At 46.8% G+C, this 23,408-nt stretch overlaps 1 protein-coding gene across 1 annotated transcript in view; it reads left to right on the plus strand.

The window, feature by feature from the left end:
- Positions 1–23,408, plus strand: part of MPZL3 (myelin protein zero like 3) — a 74,039-nt gene that overhangs the window by 41,928 nt on the left and 8,703 nt on the right. Inside the window, exons 2-4 of the mRNA XM_086957004.1 lie at positions 20,736–20,905; positions 21,041–21,251; positions 22,137–22,299. Of these exons, the coding sequence (XP_086813130.1) occupies positions 20,736–20,905; positions 21,041–21,251; positions 22,137–22,299 (544 nt within the window). The remainder of the gene's footprint in view (positions 1–20,735; positions 20,906–21,040; positions 21,252–22,136; positions 22,300–23,408) is intronic.

Consider the following 23,408-nt stretch of genomic DNA (forward strand, 5'->3'; position numbering starts at 1 on the left):
GCCACAGTCCCCGTGCTGCGAACCGACTGAGCTCATAAGCTACATTTAGTTAAGAGTATGGACATTGTTTGGGGAAAGGAAATGGAGGGGGAGTTGTGGGGGTAATTTCGGACTTGCAATTAATGCACATTGGTTTGGTCCGTTTGCGGAAGAAAACCACTACAAGTTAAAAATGCCTTATGGGGGCTAGATATTTTTTGGGAAGAGCAGTCAGCGGATAATTCACATTGTAATCATCTTGAAAGCAAGAGATTGGACAAGGATTTGGAGGGCCTGTAAGGGAATATATCAACGAAGCCTCCAAAGAAATCTTACCTAAAAGTGCAGATTTTTTAGAAATCATTCAGTAGAAACTGCACATGAGGTCTTTTGTCCGGGATGAAACCCTGCCAATGACTGCCTGTTAGCAATCCAGTTCGCCATTGGATTCAGGCCAATATTGTACAGGTGAGGACGAGGCGAGAGGGCTCGATGAGGAGATACTCATTTTGAAGGATTGTGTTTCAAGGGGTGGCAGGTCGGACAGTCTTGAAATTGCTGCAGGTTTATGAAGAAGTTCTTCATAACTTCTCAGGAGAGGTTAGGTCAAGACCAATGTTCCCTCTAATTATTTTCCTCTGTGTGCGGCAGAGTAAGATCTCTGTGCGCTGCAGCCAAGGCTATGTGCGCCAAGAACCTGACCGCGCTTGTAGACCAGAGCTTTGAGTGAATGAAAATACTCGGGGATCTTTCAAAGGGGCGTAACCAATGCAATTAAGGGTGTGGCTTCAAAGCAATTAAGCTAAAAATGAGTGCATCATATAGTGTGCCACCCTACTGATATTTTGCTGCTTCTGTCATTGCCTCCCCTCACTCACCCCTTGGATGCGATTGCATCAGAGAAGCCAGCGCGTGAGCAGCGTTCTGAATGGGCTCCGATCTCACCCCAGAGAGGCCAAAGAGTGAATGTGTGGCTCCATTTGCTCCAGTTATCGAGCTCCCGGCAAAATAAGTGGGGGGACGCCGTCCACCCGCGTGGTACCCCGACTCGAGCCCTGGCCAAGTCAATTGGCTTTATCAATAGTTGTTTTTTGAATCAAGTTGTATATAATAATGAAAATGCTTCCGCTCTTGTGGTTGGGGTTGTGGCTTAATGCTTGAGCTGTCGATTTTGGAGATGGGTTTTTAGTCTCAGGTCAGCCTAAAATCCTGTGATTCTGGGCAAATCAATTAATCTCCCCATGCATACAAAAAAATATATAATAAATCATGTAAAGCGCTGCAATACTTTTTCGGTTGAGTACGCACTATATGAAAACTTGCTGCATTTCTTTTCTCCATGTTGTGTGGTGCAAACAAGACCCAAAACCCCTTCATAAATATACTCCTAAGTATCAATCATTACTTTTTCACTCGAGGGCTTACTAGCATGAACAAATTATGTGAGAGACCAGCGAGCACAGCGCAAGTGATTTCTCCCTGCATGCATAATTTACCTAAACTTGAATAATATAACACTTTGAAAACTTTAGTAAAATTTGCACAATGTTGGATGATAAAACTTCAGACATTTTGGCTGGTCTCAATAAAGTTTCACCCTGGACTACTTTTGTTACATTTTTTATAATAACTGCTGCATCTTCTTTCAAAATAATTACTAGAATTACTTGGAGTATGACAAATACCGCTATCTTTGAGTACGATGAGCTTTGCCTCTAGAATTGGTTAATGGGATATACTGTCTTTTACAAATAAATATAAAACATGTTCCTTAAGTACTCTGATACCAAGAGATGAAATATATTTCAAGAGAAAACAATACAGTACAAATAAAATATATCACATATAGGGAAACTGCCGATAGTAATTCAATTTGAAAGGACAGCTTCTGTGCCAGTGTAATTTGGTAACATGTCTAACGGCGGAACGATTCTTAGCCTTCGTGGGGATGACAAAGAAATTTCTGCAAATGACTGCCTTACGGCTTGCATTTACTTATTTATCCTTTCGAGGTGGCCAGTCAGCAATCCTGGCCCGAACTCCCATCTTAGGAACACCGGGGGTGGAAGAAATATGATGGGAACTTTCACTACATGGCGGCCCAACAGGAGACATTGCTGAAGACCCTAAAGTGCCATTCTGTGACCTGAAACGTCTCATAAAAATCATCGGAGCGGGCTTTGGAAGATACATCTGCACCAATAGCCTTTGCCACACTAGCAACTGCTCTATCAGTCTGGGACCGCTTTAGGCTGGTCATGATGTGAAAACGTGCTTGGTGCTAGTGTGCTGCAGCAGAAAACTGAGTTATTTTGGCTTCCCCAATGCCCAATCCCCTTTTGGAGAAAAGCCTCCAGCAAACAAAATGGTAGCATGGGAACTCAGAAGTGTTCATCTAGCATAGATTAAAATGTTGCACTCCTGTCTGTGCACGCTAGGTTTGTAAATTGGTACTGCCCAGAAGTCTCTTTAACTTCTTCATGGTTGCTGAAGCGCCACGTTCCAAAGTGCGAGGAAAGGCCTGGCATCACCTGTCCTGTACACATGTTGTTCGATGTATTGCTGGACATGTTTGGAGATTTAGACAGGAGTCATCCTAGATCTTGTGCAATGGTTGTCCTTCTCTGCAAACTCCTCGAAGTCTCATGTGTGGACTTTCATATTTATACGCTTGTTGTAACCGTACTGGATGCTCGCCGACATCTGATGGCAGACTGCAGATTCCTACACATCATGCCTTGTTTCACTTTGTTTTGCATGTCAATCCAAACAGTTCCCGGGTGCGACGACGGGTGGCACCGTGGGGTGGGGTTGTTCCTGCTTGTTCCAGTGGGTGTGACGAGGCTGCTCCGGTGTCCCCGAGTTTGGAAGGGTGTGGGTGGTCAGAAGGGGGTTTGGGCTGCAGCTGGAGCCCGTCCAGCCGTAGGGTGTGTTGTGTGTGTGGGATCTGTAGCGTTACTGCTCCATGCATCTCCTCAACACAGCTGTGGTACCGGGGGTCCTCAGCCCCTCTCTCCCCCACATAGCTGCCAAGGTTTCAGATTGCTATGTGTGACATTTTCACAATTTCAGGATAATTATGAGTGACATTTCAACAACTATGAGTGACACTTTCTTGCGAGAAAAAAAAACAAGCAATGAAGACGAGGGAAACGTATAAATATCAGAAATTAGACCTATTTGAGCAATGAGAAACTCTAAGAAGATTTTAAAACTGCTGCAAACGCCTGCGTGGGTAACTCATAATTATAATGAAAATATCAAAATTTCACACATAATCTTGGCTGCTTTGAAAGAGGGTGGGCATCACTTCACATGCATAGCATTGAAGCCGTGCCCATTCTCCTGTTCTTGACACCAAGTCTTCTTTACTTACATATTTCATAAAAGTTATAGGAAGTATGTGTTTTATTCTATTGCTATTTAATTGCTTCTCTTGTACAATGCTAATCATATAATAAACGTGTACATTTTGAATGGCACAATGTATTGGCGAATAAGGATAAAAACGTGGAAAAAATGCCAAAATAAAAGATAAGGAGCATATGTGAAACAAGGAGAATTAAACAAATCACGTTTACCGGGTGGTGATTGTTGTACATGACGAGGTCACTTGGAGTGAGGTGAATAACAGAGTTAAAAGCCGACATATAGAAAGCAGGACTCACATGGCTCCTATAAGAATTACCAGCAAAAAAAAAAAAGAGCAAGGACTTGTGTTCAGACGGCAGAATCACAGGACTGACTATAAAACAGGATGTGAGAGGCCCTAACACAGAGCTCAGCTGCGTCCGTCGGGCCATACCATAAATTAATTAGTCAGCTGACTTTCGGACTCTAGCCGCCGCAGTTAGTAGTGGCATGGAAGCCTGATTTCTATGCAATCCTCGGGAGAGGCTGTGAGACACACAGCGATCACAGCCAGGCAGGCTGTATTACTTTAAAATGTCACACCCGTAAAGTGAGCTGCCACAGTGTAATGGTCCGGCGCACAGAAGCTACACAGTTAACGTATTTGTGACCGCCAGTAGGAGATGGATATACACACACAATCATACATACACACGACGTGTGGCTAAACTTTTAAAGCTAAATTCGGAATCATATACATTAGAGCAAGTGTGCGTCACAGATTTAAACACCCTAAACACTACTTTACAGTTAAGGTATTTGGGTGCAGTGGTACTCCAGGCCGGTAAACCGGGCCTTGCTGCCCTCAAGTGCCCCCCCCCCCTACTTTACAAATGCCCTCAATCAGCCCGCAGCCTCTCTCTATTCAGAAAAGCCACGCATCAAGTTCAAAAGCATTACGTGTGCTTTACACGTCATGCTTTTGGACTTGCTGCATTCCTTTTCTTAATAGACCACGGCTAGGTGCTGATTGCGGGCCGTTGTGAAAGTATTGCTGTTAATGGCAGCACCCTCATGTGCTGCCATTAACAGCAATATTTTCACAATGGGCCACAATCAGCACCCAGCTGCGCTCTATTTAGAAAAGAAATGCAGCAAGTACAAAAGCATGACGTGTAAAGCACACGTAATGCTTTTGGAATTGATGCGTGGCTTTTCTGAATAGAGAGAGGCTGCGGGCTGATTGAGGGCATTTGTAAGGCCTCAGGCAACCAGTAAATTGCCGTTTTTCGCCGCTCGCGTTATGAAAGCGGGCGGCGGCCAGAATGTGTGCGCGCTTCACAAGAGGCACTGCGCGCTCAGTGCCTTAAACGTGCGCGGGCGCCCAGGCGCGCGGGTTAGGGGGAACACTGGTCAAGACTGACGTGTGTCTCACCAGCATACGGACGGAGTAGTTAACACAGGCTCTGACTATGTAGCATCATTCTGATTGCCGGGCAAAGTATTCGGTCAGAAAAGCAACCAAGTAAGGATGAAATGCTGAGACGGCTCACACCTGATTCACAATTGTGTCTGCACTGGGACCACCACCCCACTCACCCCGTGCAGACACGTTATCTTGGCCCACTGCGGCCACTCTACCCGGTCCGTGCCCAGCCCGCCCATCACCCCCAGAACCGGCCCATCTTTAACGCCCGTCACAATTCGTCCTCGGGACTCCAAGTTCGACTCAAGAGACGGACATCTTTACCCCCTGACACTGCGCTCCACCCCGTGAGCCTGCACGTAAATTGAATGCATTCGAGCCTTTCCACTGTGTTTGACACGTGATGCAGAATTTAATCCAGAATCAGGTGTTACCTTACTATTATGAACTGTAACATTATCACTACGATTTGTACAAAATCATTGTCAGTAGACTGCGTTCTACTTCCAGGAACACGCAAAATACTTTGAGATTTCCAACTGTTACTAACTTTACTTTCATAGACACAGCACGGGTCGTTCTAGAAGTGCTGGGCCCACGTGCATCCCTGGCTCAAATTAAGCACTGACTCATGCGCTCTCCTCGGTCTACTAAGCTGAATCTCCTTCACTCGCTCTCTCGCCCCCTTGTTCCTCCCACTCCACCCACGGATTGTTCGTGTTTGGCTCGCCCCCACTCTGTGTGTCCTTATGTCCAGCTGTTCAGAGAAGCCCAGCTGAGGGCCTCTAGGACGTCAAGGGGTTGAACACTCGAGTTGTAATTCTTTGATTACCCCCCGTCGGTCTGGCTCCTGTGTAAGGCGCTTTGCTTCTCCTGTAGGTCTGGGAGGACACGTGTGCGACTCTGCCCCAGCTCTTCTAGCCTGGTCTGACCCGAAGGAAGCCCGAAGCCCAGGGATGCCTGGAAGACCCCCCTCCCGCTCTTGTCGGTCTGGCTCCTGTGTACGGCGCTTTGTTTCTCCTGTAGCTCTGGGAGCAGAAGTGCGAGACTCTGCCCCAGCTTCCAGAGAAAAGAAAGGCAAGCTCTCCCCCTGATCAGCACTGGTGCCATTTCTAAATCTAACACAAACAGCAACCCGAGCAGAGCGGTCCAAGCACTGGAAGACACCACAAACCCTCTGAGTGAACGCTGCACCCAGCACTCCCCATGGCCCACTGCCCACTGCCCACGGCCCTACGCATGGGAGATGCTGCGTGCATTCCACGTGTTCTTTTCGGCCAAGTCATAAAAAAAAAAATCAGTCTCAATATTGTGACGCATGCCCCCGTTACGAGTGCTCGCTTAATTCAGATGGGGCCAGTAACAGCAGGTCCCGGGTCCATTGGGTTTTTCGGATCGCTGTCATTATATGCAGAGATTTCCACTGCTAGAAGCAGCCGGTGGAAGCTTTTTCTTTGATGGGGGGGGCTGGAAGGGGGGAGGGGGCCAGAGATGAGATTCGTTGTAGAATAGTCTTCAAACAAACGGGGCTGAATAGTTCAGGGTCACTACTCCGAAATGCACACGCGTCTGACAGTTCTGCAGCATGTCCCTCCCCCAGAACCACCTCTTACTGACAACTTCGATATTAAGACTACCTTGTACTGACAGACCTTTAGTATACACTGGCCCTACCTTACTGGTCCTCTCCTATTACCCATATACCTTTCGCTCACCTTCCGCACCCGACGCTTGAGCAGTGCCGCCGCTGCAAACACTCGCTCCCAGCGCCGTTGCTAAGGACTGAGCTCCGTGGAATATTCCGCTGCACCTCCATTGGCTGCAACGCCAGTACCGCCCCTCCCCTGTCCCAGAGTGTTGCTACGTGACCTGCACACAGCCGAGAGCTCCATGTCCGTCCCGTTCCCTACAGTGCCGGCAATGCCGGACCAGACTCGGGGGGCGTTCCCGGCGTCGCGTGACGTCGGCAAAAGCCAAAGAATGTCGGGAACGCCCCCGTGTCTGGTCCGGCATTGACGGACAGGCCCCTCATCCAATGGCTAGGCTCCATTTACGGAGCCAGCCAATGAATGACGAGGGCCGACCCAAAGCACACTACAGTTCTCATCAGGTTTTCGCCTGCGCGAAAAAGATGCGCAGAGCGCATCTTTTTGGCGAGGCAAAACCTAAAGTACTCTGCACAAAGGGGTTTTAGGCAGCCTTCGTCGTCCACAGGTTGGTTAAATTGTCATTTACATTATGCTTCCTTGCTCACAGAATACTATGTGGGGCAAAGATCTCATATGCAAATCCGCTTAAAAAGATTTGTACATTAGTGCCAGCGTTGGTGGTCCAGAATTTTAATTTGACCATGCGTATTCTCCTTTCGATTCTTTAACCTTTTTATCTTTTTTTGTCATCTTGTGTGTTAGAATTCTGCTTGAACTAGGTCTTCAGGTCGCAGTACTTCAAAGTTAATGGTATTTTTCTTTGTCCCAGTAATAATATTTTTCTGTGACTTGCATTAAACTAATACGGCTATCTATGCCTCTTCGAAGTATACATTCCTGATAGAAAGCATGCGTACTGTTATATTACAATTATTTAAAATGGTTACCTTTTTAAAACGTAACATTTTTTTGTTGTAAATATTTGCCCACCAGGTATAGTGGTGACCTGTTTTCTTTCTTTTTCCTTCTTATTTATCTTTGTGGAATATGCTTGCAAGGAAAAACAATCATTGAAAATGCAATAGGTCTCGCCTTTTGATTAAGGTAAAGCCACTTGCTTTGCTAATGGTATTGTATAGCAAAGCAAATGGCTTTAAATTAATGAAAGGCGAGATCTATTGCATTTTTAATGCTTGTTACTTTTTGCATCAATCTGACACAGAAGGATGGCGTGTCACTGCTGATATCAGTAGGCAAAGAGAGCTTTAGAGCTCCTATCTCCTACAGGAAGGTGTGAGGAGGCTTCTGAAGCCCAACCAAAATACAAGGCCTTTGAAAAGCGCAGGCTTAACTTAGAGTTGATATTACATGCATTACTGATTCTTGCCATATTCCACTCATGACTCAGTCAGAAAAGTCAAATACTTCATTTAAGCGATTTTGCTACTCATATGTCACAAATCCATCATTTTCCTCTCCACTGATATCTCACCAATAGCCTTTGAGCATTGATGAACCTCCCTCTGTTCGTGGCTCAAGAGACTAAACATGGTGTTATCAGCGGTTCTGTAACAACCTCTGTAAGCAGTTTTAAGATCAGGATGTGTGCTGGGATGTGCCACACCTAGTAATGTTACCTTACAGCCACCGTTAGGTTTACAAGCTCCAGCTGGACTTGTTCTCTTGTGACTCCGCGCAGTGACTTTGAACACAGGAAGAGGCACCAACACAATGCAACATGGTGGCTAGAAGGAGCATCGGGACTAACAAAGACACTATTCTCCACAGAAAGTGTGGTATATGCCAGGAACTGACTCGCATCACTGGTTTCCTGTCTGGCTTTGACTTTTGGCGTACCAGCAAATTAAAGGTGAGAGCTCAGCCAGGAATCTGGCATGGCCCTAAAAGACAAATTATGAGCAGGGCCATTTAAATATTTGGTATCCAAATTTAACAAAAAACGCCATAAACATGATAAAGGATTTAAATATGTGTATTTCTTTAACACTTGGAAGTGTTTTGATTTGGTACATTAATTAATCACTGCATCGAGCGAGGCTAATAAAAATTCTCTGAACCTGCACTTAAACCATTCCTGAATTCCCCCATTGACAACAATACCATAAGTGAATCGAGAAATGTTTATTGTATTCTGCCCTTTCATTTTGCTAGCATTGGTTTTATAGTTAGATTAACACTATGGTCCTACACCAAAACACAAAAAGTTTTTTTAGGGCACCCTCTGAACTAAATCACTTTGAAGGTGCTCTCCAATATGACGATCAAGGAAAAAGACACAGTGAAGTAAAACGATTTTACTAAGATTGCACAATTTGGTAAACAATTGAAGCCAGTATTTAATCCCAAGCTTCCTGTCACACATTGAGCAATTTAGCCACTAGCCTGAGGAAAAAAGCAAGTTTATATCTTCTTTATCCTGTTGAAATACTCGAGACAGTGCTTCTAGTTCATTTCTGTCTGGAGTGAAATAATTCACGGTGTTAAATAAATGCACCGATCGCATACGAAATATTTTCCTTAAAATTAAGTTTGATCCAACGGAAAAGGAGGCCACAATGTGTATGTTAAAATCACTGACTTCCTCTGACTTAACCAAGAAAATGATTTCGGGAAGGTTGAACATCTCGGCAAAGGCAATTAATTTACACATATTAGTAAAACAAAGAGGTGACCGAGATCCCAGAGAGTTGGCTCTCACGGTGCAATAAGCATTCAATGAGACACATAGAAGAAGAGCGTAGGTCGTCTGCTTTAAGTTTCACATGTTCTGATGTTGGAAAACAATCCACCTCAGTTCCCTTTTGGATTTTACTAGCACTCAAATATTCTGCGCTTTGCAATTTTTGTGCTCAAAACTGCACCAGTGAAGAGGAAGGGCATTTTGCATTATAAGCCTGGCTCTTTTATTGACAGACCAGTCCCCTTGGTTTGAGCCAATTTTGCGTCGCTTGGCTTGCACACCATAAGCTGTTACCATTGAAGCAAGTGGCCCGTTTAGGGTCACCCGGGTCACTCGCAACCACTTCTCAGCCTTCCATACAAATGAAGAGCCGGTCAAACAGTAGAGAATACAAACCAAAGATATTTATTAATGGTACACTCGAGTGGAGTCCGGTCTGACCAGCCTCCTTAGATTGTGGCAGAGGGACTGACTTCTGCCAACATGGTAACACATAATGTACATCTTCAGAACCACTAAAGACATGGCCAGACTTGAAATTTCCAGTTGGTAGCTGGTGAACAAAGGAGAAACAGAAGGATGAGTTGCAATCCTGGGACCGGTACATGCTATCTCAGCGTCCAGGTTACTCTTCCTGCGCCCGCCACTCTAAGGTTGGGAGCTGGCCTATCTAGTGAGAAATGTATGTGATGGCAAAAACAGTCTATTCATTAGCACAGCAAAGCTCAACCGTGGAGAAATACAAGGAGAAAAAAATACCATAGCAGCTGCTTTTTGCTGAGGCAGACCTAAAAGTGAGACAGAAGTTAGTTTCAATTGGCTCAAAATGGCGACTGAATACGAAATGGTGCAGCCAATGCTAACTTAAGTCGTACAATTCAGCAGCCGCTCCTCATGCAGCTCCCTGACCTACAAGCCTGGAATCGTAGCGCTTCACCGCTAGAGTGCTGCCTGCCACCTCGCCTTTGCTAACATCGCTGCGCTAGATTGCCTGACTGTCTGTCTGCCTACGATCTGTGCTGCACATTGCTTTTTGCTTCGTGACTTTATTTCCATTATTCTGCAAAGCATAATTAGACCGCAGCGCTACATTGCCATAGAGCGCCTGTATAATATTTGAACCTTTGATGTGCTGCCTGTAGAAACATTTTGTGCTTGATTGTACCAGTGACACTGCCATTGACATCGCGTTGTCTGTGTCCCATTCCGGTTTCGTTTTGCAGCTTACGGCCATTTTTTTGTTGTTGTGGGGCCTCCCTTGCCCGGATCTCCGCCCCGCCTCCCAGCTGAGCCTCCCTCGCCCCTCCCCTCCCACTATCCACATATGACAGATGCATTTTCGCGCAGCATTCACGCGCAGCGTTCGCGCCGAAGGTGCGCCAAAGGTAATCCCGTCTACGCCCGTCCGCGCCTGGACCGCGCCCAGCGCCAGACCCCCTGGCCCTCGCAAAACCCACTCCACTCACTTAACATATGACGCCGCTACTCTCCTTGCCCTTAACCCCGGACGCACCCCACAATGCTGCATAGCTACCCCAGGACACACCCACGGACCATTCGCCTGCCACTCCTGCAAGTTCGCCTGCATCAGGACCCATGCCAACTCCACCCCCTCCAAACACAACTCCGTCTCTAACCACCTGAAGTATATCCTGCTGAACACCCGATCCACAAACATGCCACTGAACTCTGGGACCTACTCGACACTACTTCACTGGACGTTGCCTTCCTTACAGAAACCTGGATGAACGCCTCATCAGCGCCCGACATCGCCATAGCCATCCCGGACACCTACAAGATCATCCGAAAAGACCGCACCAACCAAACAGGAGGAGGCATCGCCATCGCCCGTAAGAACACCATTCGAATCACGACCAGCTCCGACGATAACCTCGCGACCGCCGAACACCTTCACTTCCAGATCCACACCGACCCCAGGACCACACTTAGAGGCACCCTCATCTACAGACCACCAGGAACCCGCACACAATTCAATGAAGACATCACTGACTTCATCAGCCCACATGCCCTCACCTCCGAGAACTACATTCTACTGGGAGACCTCAACTTCCACCTGGAAAAGAATAACAACAGCAACACCACCACCCTTCTGGACAACCTGGCCAATCTCGGACTCAAACAACTTGTTGACACCCCCATCCACTTAGCCGGACACACGCTCGACCCTATCTTCACCTCCAGCAAACACATCTCCTTCGATCACACCACAGCTCTCCATTGGACGGACCACAGCTGCGTTCACTTCAGCTACAAAAAGACCACGACTCACATCCCACCACAACCTATTCCTCGAAGAAACTGGAACAAAATCACCACCGACCAACTCTTCACATCGCTTAACCAAAACCCTCCTGCCATATCATCGGACCCAAACCAAGCTGCCACCAAACTCACACAATGGATCACCCACAGCGCTGACGAATTAGCACCCTTGAAAAACCACCAGATCAAACAAGGTAGCAAAAAGGCCCCTTGGTTCAACGATGACCTTAAGAAATCCAAGAAGTTATGTCGTACCCTCGAGAAAACCTGGAGAAAAAACCCAACCACTAACAACCTGACCACCTTCAAGGACGCCACCCGCAAACATCACCAATTGATCCGATCCACCAAGAAATCAGCATTCAAGGATCGACTCGACAACAACGCCCAAAACAGCAAGGAACTATTCAACATCGTCAAAGAATTCACCAACCCCACCGCCGGCACCAACGACATCACTCCCTCCCAAGACCTCTGCGACTCTCTATCCTCTTTCTTCCACAACAAAATCGCCGACATTCATAACAGCTTTGAAAACCTGTCCGAAGAACAACCCACTCCACCCACCTCCGAACCAAAACAGCACTCTCACAACCTTTGCGCCTGGAACCCAATCACTACTGAAGACACCATCCGTTTGATGAACTCCATCCACTCAGGTTCACCAACTGACCCATGCCCCCACCACATCTTCAACAAGGCAGACTCCATCATCTCACCCCATCTCCGCGATGTCATCAACTGCTCCCTCAACTCCGCCACCTTCCCAGAAAGCTGGAAACATGCCGAACTCAGCGCCCTTCTGAAGAAACCCTCAGCGGACCCCTCTGAACTTAAGAACTACCGCCCCATCTCACTCCTCCTCTTCCCGGCCAAAGTCATCGAGAAAGCCGTCAATAGCCAGCTCGCCTCCTTCCTTGAATCCAACAATTCACTCGACCCCCTCACAGTCCGGCTTTCGAGCCAAACACAGCACCGAAACCGCCCTCATCGCTGCTACGGATGACATCCGAACGCTACTGGACAACGGAGAATCAGTTGCCCTCATCCTACTTGACCTCTCCGCCGCCTTCGACACAGTCTGTCATAACACCCTCATACAACGCCTCAGCAACGTCGGAATACAAGGAAAAGCGTTGGACTGGATCATCTCGTTCCTCGCCGGAAGAACACAGAGAGTCCGCCTCCCCCCATTCAAATCAGAGGCCACCGAAGTCATCTGCGGCGTACCACAAGGATCATCACTCAGTCCCACCCTCTTCAACGTGTACATGAGTCCCCTTGCGCGACAACACGACCTCAACATCATCTCCTACGCTGACGACACCCAGCTAATCCTCTCCCTCACCAGAGACCCCAACACCGCCAAAACCAATCTACATGAAGGAATGAAAGAAGTAGCCGAATGGATGAAGAACAGCCGTTTAAAACTAAACTCTGACAAAACGGAAGTCCTCATCTTAGGATCGTCCCCCTCTGCATGGGACGACTCATGGTGGCCACCGGCTCTGGGCACAGCACCCATACCTACAGATCACGCACGGAACCTGGGCTTCATCCTAGACTCCTCCCTCTCGATGACCAGACAAGTCAACGCCGTTTCATCATCATGCTTCAACATCCTAAGCATGCTCAAAAAAATCTTCCGCTGGATCCTCACCGAAACAAGAAAAACAGTCACCCACGCACTAGTCACTAGCCGACTAGATTATGGAAACACCCTTTACGCCGGAACCACAGCCAAACTACAGAAAAAACTCCAACGCATCCAAAACGCCTCAGCCAGACTCATACTGGACATCCCCCGCCAAGCCAACATTTCCGGTCACCTAAAAGATCTCTACTGGCTTCCCGTCAACAAGAGAGTAACGTTCCGTCTCCTCACCCATGCACACAAGGCCCTCCACGACCTAGGACCCGAATGCCTCAACAAACGACTGTCCTTCTACACACCCATCCGCCAACTACGTTCATCCAATCAAGCCCTCGCCGCGATTCCACGCATCAATAGATCCACCATGGGAGGAAGATCTTCTCCTACTTAGCGGCCAAAACCTGGAATTCTCTCCCCACTCACCTCCGCCTTACACAGAACCACCTCTCCTTTAGAAAGCAGCTTAAAACCTGGCTATTCGATAAGTAATGCACCCACCCTCCCCCAAGCGCCTTGAGACCCTCTGGATGAGTAGTGCGCTATACAAATTACTGAACTTGAACTTGAGAATTCGGCTAAAAGTAACTCCCTGAAGGGGGCGCAGAGGTAATGGGTAATGAGGTATAAGTCTGGCACAGATAGGCCATTATCCGGTCTAGAAGAAGGTTGGTTAGACTAATAACTAGCTTTTTCATATTGCTGAATCTTGGCTGGATACCATGTTTACCCATTTAGGGGTTTCTTTCAAAATTCTAATATATTGTGGGAGTTGTAGTCTTGGTGCATCTCAATTGTATTAATAAGCTTCACAATTATGATTTGAAAAGAGAGGCAGTAGATGGGCGCATAACCTAGTATTGTGCTGTCATGGAGATGTTTGCAACCCTAGTAGTCCTATTCTGTAGCGGGGGATGGAGAATAGTAAAGGGGTTTTAAGTTATGGGTATGATTGCTGCCACCTATAATTTCAAAAGGGGCCTAAAAGGCAGAACAGTAGTGATAGGTGGTGTAACTGAGTACTTTGTGAGGGGTTAGGAAACTTGGGGAGACCAAATGTTACAGCCAGTTGAATTCGTGGTATTGCAAGTAGTGAAGAGAGTATGGTCAGGGTTGTTCATATTTTAGCATGGAAGTTGGAAAATATATGATCAGCGTCTGCTTAAACAAGCATTAGAAATGCAATAGGTCTCGCAGCATTAGAGTTTGTGCTTTTAGAATTGTTTATGGGTTTTTTTGTAAATCTTTAGCATGAGGTTGAGGGTGAGTGAGGGTGAGGGTGAGGGGTTGAGGGTGAGTGAGGGTGAGGCTGAGGGGTTGAGGGTGAGGGTGAGTGAGGGTGAGTGAGGGGTTGAGGGTGAGTGAGGGGTTGAGGGTGAGTGAGGGGTTGAGGGTGAGTGAGGGTGAGTGAGGGGTTGAGGGTGAGTGAGGGTGAGGGGTTGAGGGTGGGTGAGGGGTTGAGGGTGGGTGAGGGTGAGGGGTTGAGGGTGAGGGTGAGTGAGGGTGAGTGAGGGGTTGAGGGTGAGGGTGAGTGAGGGTGAGGGTGAGTGAGGGGGTGAGTGAGGGTGAGTGAGGGGGTGAGTGAGGGTGAGTGAGGGGTTGAGGGTGAGTGAGGGGTTGAGGGTGAGTGAGGGTGAGTGAGGGGTTGAGGGTGAGTGAGGGTGAGGGGTTGAGGGTGGGTGAGGGGTTGAGGGTGGGTGAGGGTGAGGGGTTGAGGGTGAGTGAGGGTGAGGGGTTGAGGGTGAGTGAGGGTGAGTGAGGGGTTGAGGGTGAGGGTGAGTGAGGGTGAGTGAGGGTGGGTGAGTGTGAGTGGGGGTGAGTGTGGGTGAGTGTGGGTGAGGGGTTGAGGGTGAGGGGTTGAGGGTGAGGGGTTGAGGGTGAGGGGTTGAGGGTGAGTGAGGGGTTGAGGGTGAGGGGTTGAGGGTGAGTGAGGGTGAGGGGTTGAGGGTGAGTGAGGGTGAGGGAGGGTGAGGGGTTGAGGGTGAGGGGGGGTGAGGGGTTGAGGGTGAGGGGTTGAGGGTGAAGGTGAGTGAGGGTGAGGGTGAGTGAGGGTGGGTGAGGGTGGGTGAGTGTGGGTGAGTGTGGGTGAGTGTGGGTGAGTGAGGGTGAGGGATTGAGGGTGAGGGGTTGAGGGTGGGTGAGGGGTTGAGGGTGAGTGAGGGTGAGGGGTTGAGGGTGAGTGGGGGTGAGTGAGGGTGAGGGGTTGAGGGTGCGTGAGGGTGAGGGGTTGAGGGTGAGTGAGGGTGAGGGGTTGAGGGTGAGTGAGGATGAGGGGTTGAGGGTGGGTGAGGGTGAGTGAGGGTGAGGGTGAGTGAAGGTGGGTGAGGGGTTGAGGGTGATTGAGGGTGAGGCGTTGAGGGTGAGTGAGGGTGAGGGGTTGAGGGTGAGTGAAGAATTACAATACAATACAATACAATATACCAAGCCAGCTTCTCACACTAACTTTGAGGAATGTTTACAGTCTATAAAATACACAGAGTGAAGATAATGTATTCCAAATACTCTAAATCTGCTGTTCTGTAAACTATTAATGTATGATTTTGCCAGCATCATGGACAACACATGTACAAAGATTCCACTGCTAATGTCCGTATTGCTAGTGGAAGCTGGGTAGCATCAGCGCAGGGAAAGCATGAGGTACAGCTAACCAACACGCAGGGCGAACTACAACTCCCAGCTCGTCCCACTTCCTGCAGCTATTTGTAGCTCATCAGAAACTAACAGATGTATTCTATTAGTGAGCTCACAGTGCAGACATCAGATACCTACTCAACAAGAGATTTGTTACAAAGAGACCCTACCAGTATACAACTTGATGAATTTTGGTGTACAATTTAAAATATACTGCTGCCAGAGAATCCTGTGCATTTCTTTAAGAGACCCCATTAATAGTTTCACTCAGATCAAAGAGAGATAAGAGCGATGGCTGAGGGAGGAGGGGGAGGGCGAGGGGAAAACGAGAAGAGGTGGGGTGAGCCGCGGGGGAGGGGAGGGGAGGGGAAGGCACACGTCCGAGGACATGGTGGGGAAGCAAAGCAAATGAGAGGAGCAAGGGAGAGAGTGGGGTGACAAGGGAAGAGTGAGGCGAGTGATGGAATGGGGTTACAAGTAGAAAGACATTGGCGAGGAGAGGCAGGAGAGAAAGAAAACAAGACGGACGGACGGAAGAGAGGGGAGGGGGGAGGAGAAATGCGACACGGAGGGAAGGGGAGGGGGCGGAGCGGGTTAAAATATACAAACCAAAAACAAGCCTTTCACCGTAACACGGCGGGCAGGGGAGGGGGCGGAGAGGGGAGAGGTGCGACACGGCAGGATGTGACCGTTGCGGCGGTGTTACGCGGAAGGAAGGTAGACGGCGTTAGACGGAAGGAAGAGAGGGGAGGGGGAGGAGAAATGCGACACGGCGGGAGGGGGCGGAGCGGGTAAACAAAGACGGACGTGCACGCGCACGCGCTTTTAAGGTCAATGCGCATGCGCATAAGCTCAATGCGCATGCGCATTGACCTTAAAAGTCACGGGCACTGCAAGGAATCGCCACGATTCCTTGCAGTGTAGATAAAGAGTGGATAAGTCGCAATACTCTCGCTTGCTCGATGCGCATGCGCATCGACAGGCGAGACCTAAAAATGGTGGGATTGTTTTTGAGTGTTTGGTTATAGCATCTGTGGTGGTGATCAATGAGAATGTTTTGGTCTGCTGAAAGACCCCACTGAAGACAGATGAGTAAACACTGCAGCAACCCATTCAGCAGCACACAATTTCTTCCATTTACGGACGAGAGTCTGTTTATGCATCATTTGGATATGGGATGGTGGGGGACATATTTCTGGACGGGAGGAGATGCAGGGTGGATAGAAGGACATCAACCTCTGTCATTGAGCCGTAGGAGGCCGGTAGTCTGAGTTTTGTTTTGGTAGTGTGTCATCTTAGACGGTGGGGGCTGTGTTCCAAGGAGGATTGGAATCTTGGTGGATGAGTAGGGATTCCAGGCTAAGATTGTTTCAGGGTGATGCTGGAGGAACTGTGGTGCCACTGTTGGTGATCTGCCCTATTTCAACTGAAATTTGGCCATTGACCTCCTTCAGAGCAGTCAGTATCGCAGTACCTTTTGGCTTGGCTATCAAATTATTTTCCTCCCAAGTCCCAACCCTCCCACTAATGGCCACCAGTTATAACCATAATGTTTTTGTTTATAATTTTGTTTAGGTCCTCACCAATATGAACCTTTCATTTTGTCATTTATCAAAGGGATACTCTTATATTAAACAAATGAAAGCTAAGCTCCTGTTCAGGCACTTTTAGCATTAAAGTTTGGTCTTTTAATGGGCCTGTCAGGGAAATAATAGATTGTTTTCTGCTGAAGAATTATTTATAGTTGGAGTCGAAATTAGTGAAGATATGTATTTATTCAGATTTTTATAAAGTGTGTACAAGTCTCAAGAGAATTTTACAAATTACAGCAAAAAACATACACAGAAAAGCAAAAACAAACAAAGCAGGGAGAAGTATAGCAAGCAGAGAGGGGAGAGACCACGTGCAGCGAAATAGCTCAGTAGGTGACTGTACAATAAGTCTCAGTGAGAGAAAATTGAAGCAATGGACACAAGTCTGCGAGCTGAGTCATATTCAAAAGGACACCATACAGTACATAACCAACTGAAACTTCACTCAAAAACAAAGCAGTATTCGGAATAATGTTAACTTGGAGAAAGCCTTTCAGTTCTTTATTCAAATCTGAATGAGACGGTAAGGGCTGGATATGAGGGGAAATTGAGTGCCAAAGAGTGTTTGATTCAGAGTGCTCATTTTCTGGACTGTGGTAACCTCAAGATGAAGAGAGACCGTTCTCTGGAGTTGACGAGTACTGCTGCAAAGCTTCAGTTTGTTGGCCATATAATGAGAATGGTCCATGTGTAAAATCTTGAGCTATGCAGGCAATTTTGTACCTGGATCTGTAGTCAATAGGGTGCCAGCCTAGAGTTGACAATACAGGGGAGATGTGGTCTAAGCAACAAGATCCTGTGCCCAGGCGAGAACAAGTATTCAAAGATGCTTTAATGGGGGCTAGTGAGATTTTAGGAATACCAGGAAAAATGGTCTCCTGTAATCAAGTCTTCTAAGGAAAGTAGCTTGGATGACTACTTTTGAGGTCTTATTTGTGAAGGAATCGTTTGATGCTGAGAATATGAATGGGTTTGAGTTGTTAGTGTGCATGTTTAGCAGCAAGATTAATGTGGTCATTGAAGATTAGTCGGTTATCCAGGGTGAAACAAAGAGATTTAGTGTTGTTTGTAATCGATGGGGAGCAGTCAGGAATGCCGTTTGAGCATGGCCACATGTGCCAGGGCTGAGAGAGACTGAGGCAAACCGAGAAAGAAGTATGTTTCACTTGAATGAAGCGTGAGATGGTGTAAGGTCATCTAAAATGTAATTGTGACGAGTATTGATTAATTCGATTGGCCGATTAATCAGAGTGGGGCAAGCGCAGTTCTTTGTGGAGCACCTTGTCTAATGGATACCGGGTGTGACAGAGCATGCTCCACCTTCGTCAGATGTTAGTGATTTCCTTGGTTAGGAAGTAAACCAATTCAGTACTGGACTACTGAAACCGATGCAATCTTTTAGAGTGTGGATAAAAGTTTTGTGGTTGACTATGCCAAGAGATCAAGGAAAATAAGAAGGCAAGAGTTGTTGTTGTTCAAAATCATGAGTGCATCATCAGTTATTTGCAGGATCTTAGTTTCAGAACTCCGACCAGGCATGAAACAGTTTGAAATTCATTGTGCAGATTGTTTTTTATTGTACTAGTCCAATTGTATGTTGGCACAGCTTTCAAGGAATTTGGCCAGGAAGGAGCGTCCTGAGATTAGACAATAGTTGCTTGGGGTGCGAGGATTATCAGTGGGTTTTTTAGTACTAGGGAAAGGTGTTCAATTTTCAAGCAATCCAGAAACAATCCTTGGTGTAGAGAAAGACTGAAAAGGCTAGCCCACTGGGGTATGAGGACATTTCGCATTTCTTTGGCAGGTTGAGCAGAAAGGGCATAGTGGAAGTGATTTGAAGGTTTGAGGATGATGTTCAAGGGCACATCTGGGAGATGTCCTTGAAGGTAGACCAGTTGATGGGTGATGGAGTACTGTATGGAATGGTGGAACTGATGTCAATTGAAGTTCTTGTATTTTCGATATCTGTGTCAAAGAAGTGGGCAAATTATTCATTCAGTAGGTTAGTGAAACGGTTGTTGGTGGAATTTGTGTACTGTTAAGCACTAGGGTTTGGGAGTCTTAGAATTTGGCAATACTCTGTGTTGTCAATCGTAATGTTGTTGTTGCCTCTTGTCATTATTTTAGGTTGACCACTGGTTATAGATTTAGAGAGGGGCTGTTCAAAAGGAATTTGATGATGGTCGGACCATTTGACAGGAATGTGGTGTGAGACACCTATGAACATTTTCCCTGCGATGATTAAGTCTAGGGTAGCCCCTTTAATATGAGTGGGCTTTGGGGCATGCTGAGGCCGAAAGGAAAGTTGCAAGGTTTTAGAAGGGCTCATCCCAGGGGTCATCCCTGCTGAGATTAAAGTCTCTTGGGAATACACAATGATGGTTTGACAGAATTAGTTGTGAGGTGATAACGCCGATACAGTGTTCAGCAAGGATTGTTGTTCCTGGGTGGATAATAGATGATATTGACTTAAATGGGTTTGCAGATTTAGGATTTAATGTCTTTAGTCCGACATTAGAAAGATAGGCAAACTTCTTTTCCTGCTCATTTGAAGGAAGAAATCTTTTGTGAATAACTGCTACTCTGTCACCTGTTTTGTCTTCTCTGTTGGAGCTTATGATAACATTGTCATAGGGAATTAGAAAGTCTAGGAATGATAGAGCGGTATCGTTGAATCTGGTTTCTGTGAGGAGCATTTGGTCTAGGTTCAAGTTGTTGACTGAGTCCGCAATCTCAGGCTCCTGTTTTGCAGCAGATTTGCAGGTGTGGAGCATTCAGCAGAGGATAGTAGTATAAGAAGATACATTGGTGGTAGATTCTAGAGGAACTCCAATGAGGTTGATGGTGTTCACCCCTCTCGGAGGGTGACTGCTACTCAGGAGACCTCTCTATGCGGATATTTTCAGAGGTTCATGTAAATTGGTGTGCCTGATCACTGCATAGCGATTGAGTGCGGTGGGGAAGGAGGATGAGACACAACTTTTGCCTGTAGACACTTGGCATTGTACCGGCAGGGAACCTGTGTTCTAAAGATTAAGAGACTGAGCTGACCTGTGTCTTTGGGGAAGGAAGTGTGAACTGGCGAGGGTAAAGAGTTTCAGTTTTGGAGGTAAGGGGTTCATGTTTGGAGATTTTAGTCCAAAATAAGTTCAGATCTTTGATAAGAGACTTTATGCAGGCAGTGATATGGATGGACAAATATTAGAGTATGTGATGTGGGGCCGGAGGTGGAGGGAGAGGAGAACATTATGTTTGAATAGAGGTGGATGAAGGTGTGATGAGACAGAGAGAAAGATTGTTGGTGGGGTATAGCTTGAGCGTAAGGGTTGGTGGAGGAAGAAGAGATGGGGCAAGGTTTTTGTGGGTGGGGGAGAAATGGGGAGGAAGGTATAAAGGGAAAACTGCCTGTACTGCCTCTTCCAAATCAGTGTTACGTTACCTTTTATGGGACTAACCATTTTTCGTTTTTCAGCAGGTGTATCTAGAGTTATTTCTGTGAATGTCAAGATGGATTCCGAAGTGTACGGAGTTATTGGAGGTCAGGCAAAGCTTCCGTGTAGCTTTCAGTCTGACTTTACAATCTCTGAGAAGGTCACTGTGGACTGGAAGTACAAGCCTCAGACTGGCGGTCCCTTGGAGATGGTGAGTTGCCTGAATGAGGTTATGAAATCCAGAGATACCCAAAGCGTGGCTCAGTGTAGTCCTGCTTTTCGATCTTGTTTGTTGGCATGTTTTCGTGCTTAACAAATGTCTCAAAGAATTCTTTTGTTCTCGTAGATTTTGCATTACCAAGGTGAAGCATATCCGACGACCACTGGCATCTTTAAGGGACGCATCTTGTGGAAGGGGAACATACCTTGGAAAGATGCCTCCATTGCCATTGAAGGCCTGACCCTGCAAGACAATGGGACTTTCTATTGCACTGTAAAGAACCCCCCTGATGTCTTCAGCAACCTTCCACACACGGTGTTCACAGTGACTGAGAGAAGTAGGTGCTTCAAGGATGCTTTTGAGCAACTCGTGGTCCAGTGTATATAAACTGTTATTCCATAACAAGTCTGACTCGTTGTGATTTAATTACACCTACTTTTAACCAAATGGTTTGCATAGCGAGAAACAAACGTACAGAAAGTGATTGGGTGGGAGCGGGTGGAGGGGGAGTCAGTAGGTACAAATTAGAGTTAGTGGGAATGTTAGATATTGGGTTAAAATTAGCATTATAGTATGGGTCACGGGTAGGGTTCGAGTCCATTCAAGTGTTTAAATGAAAGATAAATCAAAGCATTGCATTTCCGGGAAGTGGGTTCACAAAAATCAAGGGGGGACGGTAAGGGTTAAAGACAAGAATTTTGTTCAGAGTTTAGGATTTAGATTTAGACAAAATGATTCAAATCAATGCCCTTTTCACACTGTTTCATTTAAACCATTTGATTCGAATCCGCTGCGTAAATCAAACTACTCTGTGCCATTATCAAGTGTCGGGCGTAAGTAAACTCATCTGTCGGTATCTTTGAACATATGGGTGAGGCACACCGGTTTCTTCCATTTGCACCTCCGATGCTGTCATTCTCAAAATGAGCCATTTGAAGATCTTAAAAGATCCTTTCTTGTTCCCTAAGTGGGGAAACTATTTCTTCCCATTACCAATTTATTGATATGATCGTTTGCTTATCCAATTCACTTATTAAGCAACAGTTAATCCAACTGTGGAAATAGTAGCAGAGGCTTCAATTACTGCCTCTTAAGGTGGTGTAATTAACTTTTTTTGTTTTGTATTCTCAATTTGTTACTTTCCTTATAATCGTGTGTTTCAGAAGTAAATGGTTTCAAGCGCTGGTTTACCTTGGTTATCTGTTCATTTTTTCTCTCAAAGGCATCTTTTTTCAACTCTCTGAAACAACACTGTTATCCATCCTGGTGTTTGCACCATCAACAGTCGTGGTAGTGCTGCTGCTGATAAGAATGGGGAGGAAGAATGGTGTTCTGGGAAAGCGAAGGAAGAGCGCAAAGAAGTCTTCCATCGAAGTCTCCAAAGAGTGAGTGGCTGTAGTGGAATTAGATGTTATTGGATGTTTAATCTCTTGCATAAGCGATATAAGCTTTCTACATGTACCTTGTGTGCCTCTGGATTGTGCACCAGATGACTTGTGGTCTGCATGCTACCTGCAGCGTGTACCTCACGCCCACAGCTTTTTTTATGCACCACATGCCTCATGAGCTGTGAGGCTCATCCTATGCATGCTTAGTACACATCATCCCTGCATTCCCTGCTTGCCTAGTGCACTATGTCTCGTGAGCTGCAAGCCCCTGCCTGTCATATGTTTGGTGGCCCACAAATCCTCGTGGACCTGAATGCCTGCCGCAAACTATATATAATTGCCAACACTCTCTGACACTTTAACTGGAATGCCTTGTGTACTGCTTCCCTTCTGCCATATTAAAGTCTATGGCAAGGTCTCTGTAGTATGGTCCTGCTTCAGGTTACGATTGAGATGCATTCGCACTTGAGTATGGTTCCCAGTGCTGGGCTAGTGGAGGGGTGAGGAGCTTTGGCAGAGCTGTATATGTGGGTTTCATTGAATGTATTTCAGGCATTGCTATGAGTTCACAACTGTGTGTGATGCAAAGTAGAAAAGCATGGACTGCTGCAGTTCAGCATTAAGGTGCATTGGCAGAGCTCTACGTAGTTCCTTTTTGGGGCACTATAGTCTTCAAATGGCTCCCGCAGGCCAGTAGCACAATCCCTCATCACTAGCAGGACTGACTGTGGCAACCCCTACTTCACTGAACTGGCATAGCCACGCACGTCAAAGAACTGCACTGTCTCCTGATCCAGTTACACAAACTCTTCAAGCTGCTTTCACACCCAAAACGCTCAACACAGCTTAGGCCCAGCCTACCTCAACAAATGCATCCATTTCCACACCCCCACCATGCATCTCTGCGCCGCCTGCCTACCTCTCCCTCCACATCCGGTGAGTCCAAGCTGGGGGTCGGCCTTTCGGACTCCTCGCCCTCAAAGCGTGCAACAAGATCCTCTTCCACATCAGATCTTTCAGCTGTGTCCTTGAATTCCATAATAATAATTATAAATCCACATTTGTAAAGCGCGAACAATCACCCGTAAGGGTCTCTAGGCGCTGGG

Source organism: Lissotriton vulgaris, chromosome 2_1 (genome assembly GCF_964263255.1).
Source record: "Lissotriton vulgaris chromosome 2_1, aLisVul1.2, whole genome shotgun sequence".
NCBI lineage: Eukaryota > Metazoa > Chordata > Amphibia > Caudata > Salamandridae > Lissotriton > Lissotriton vulgaris.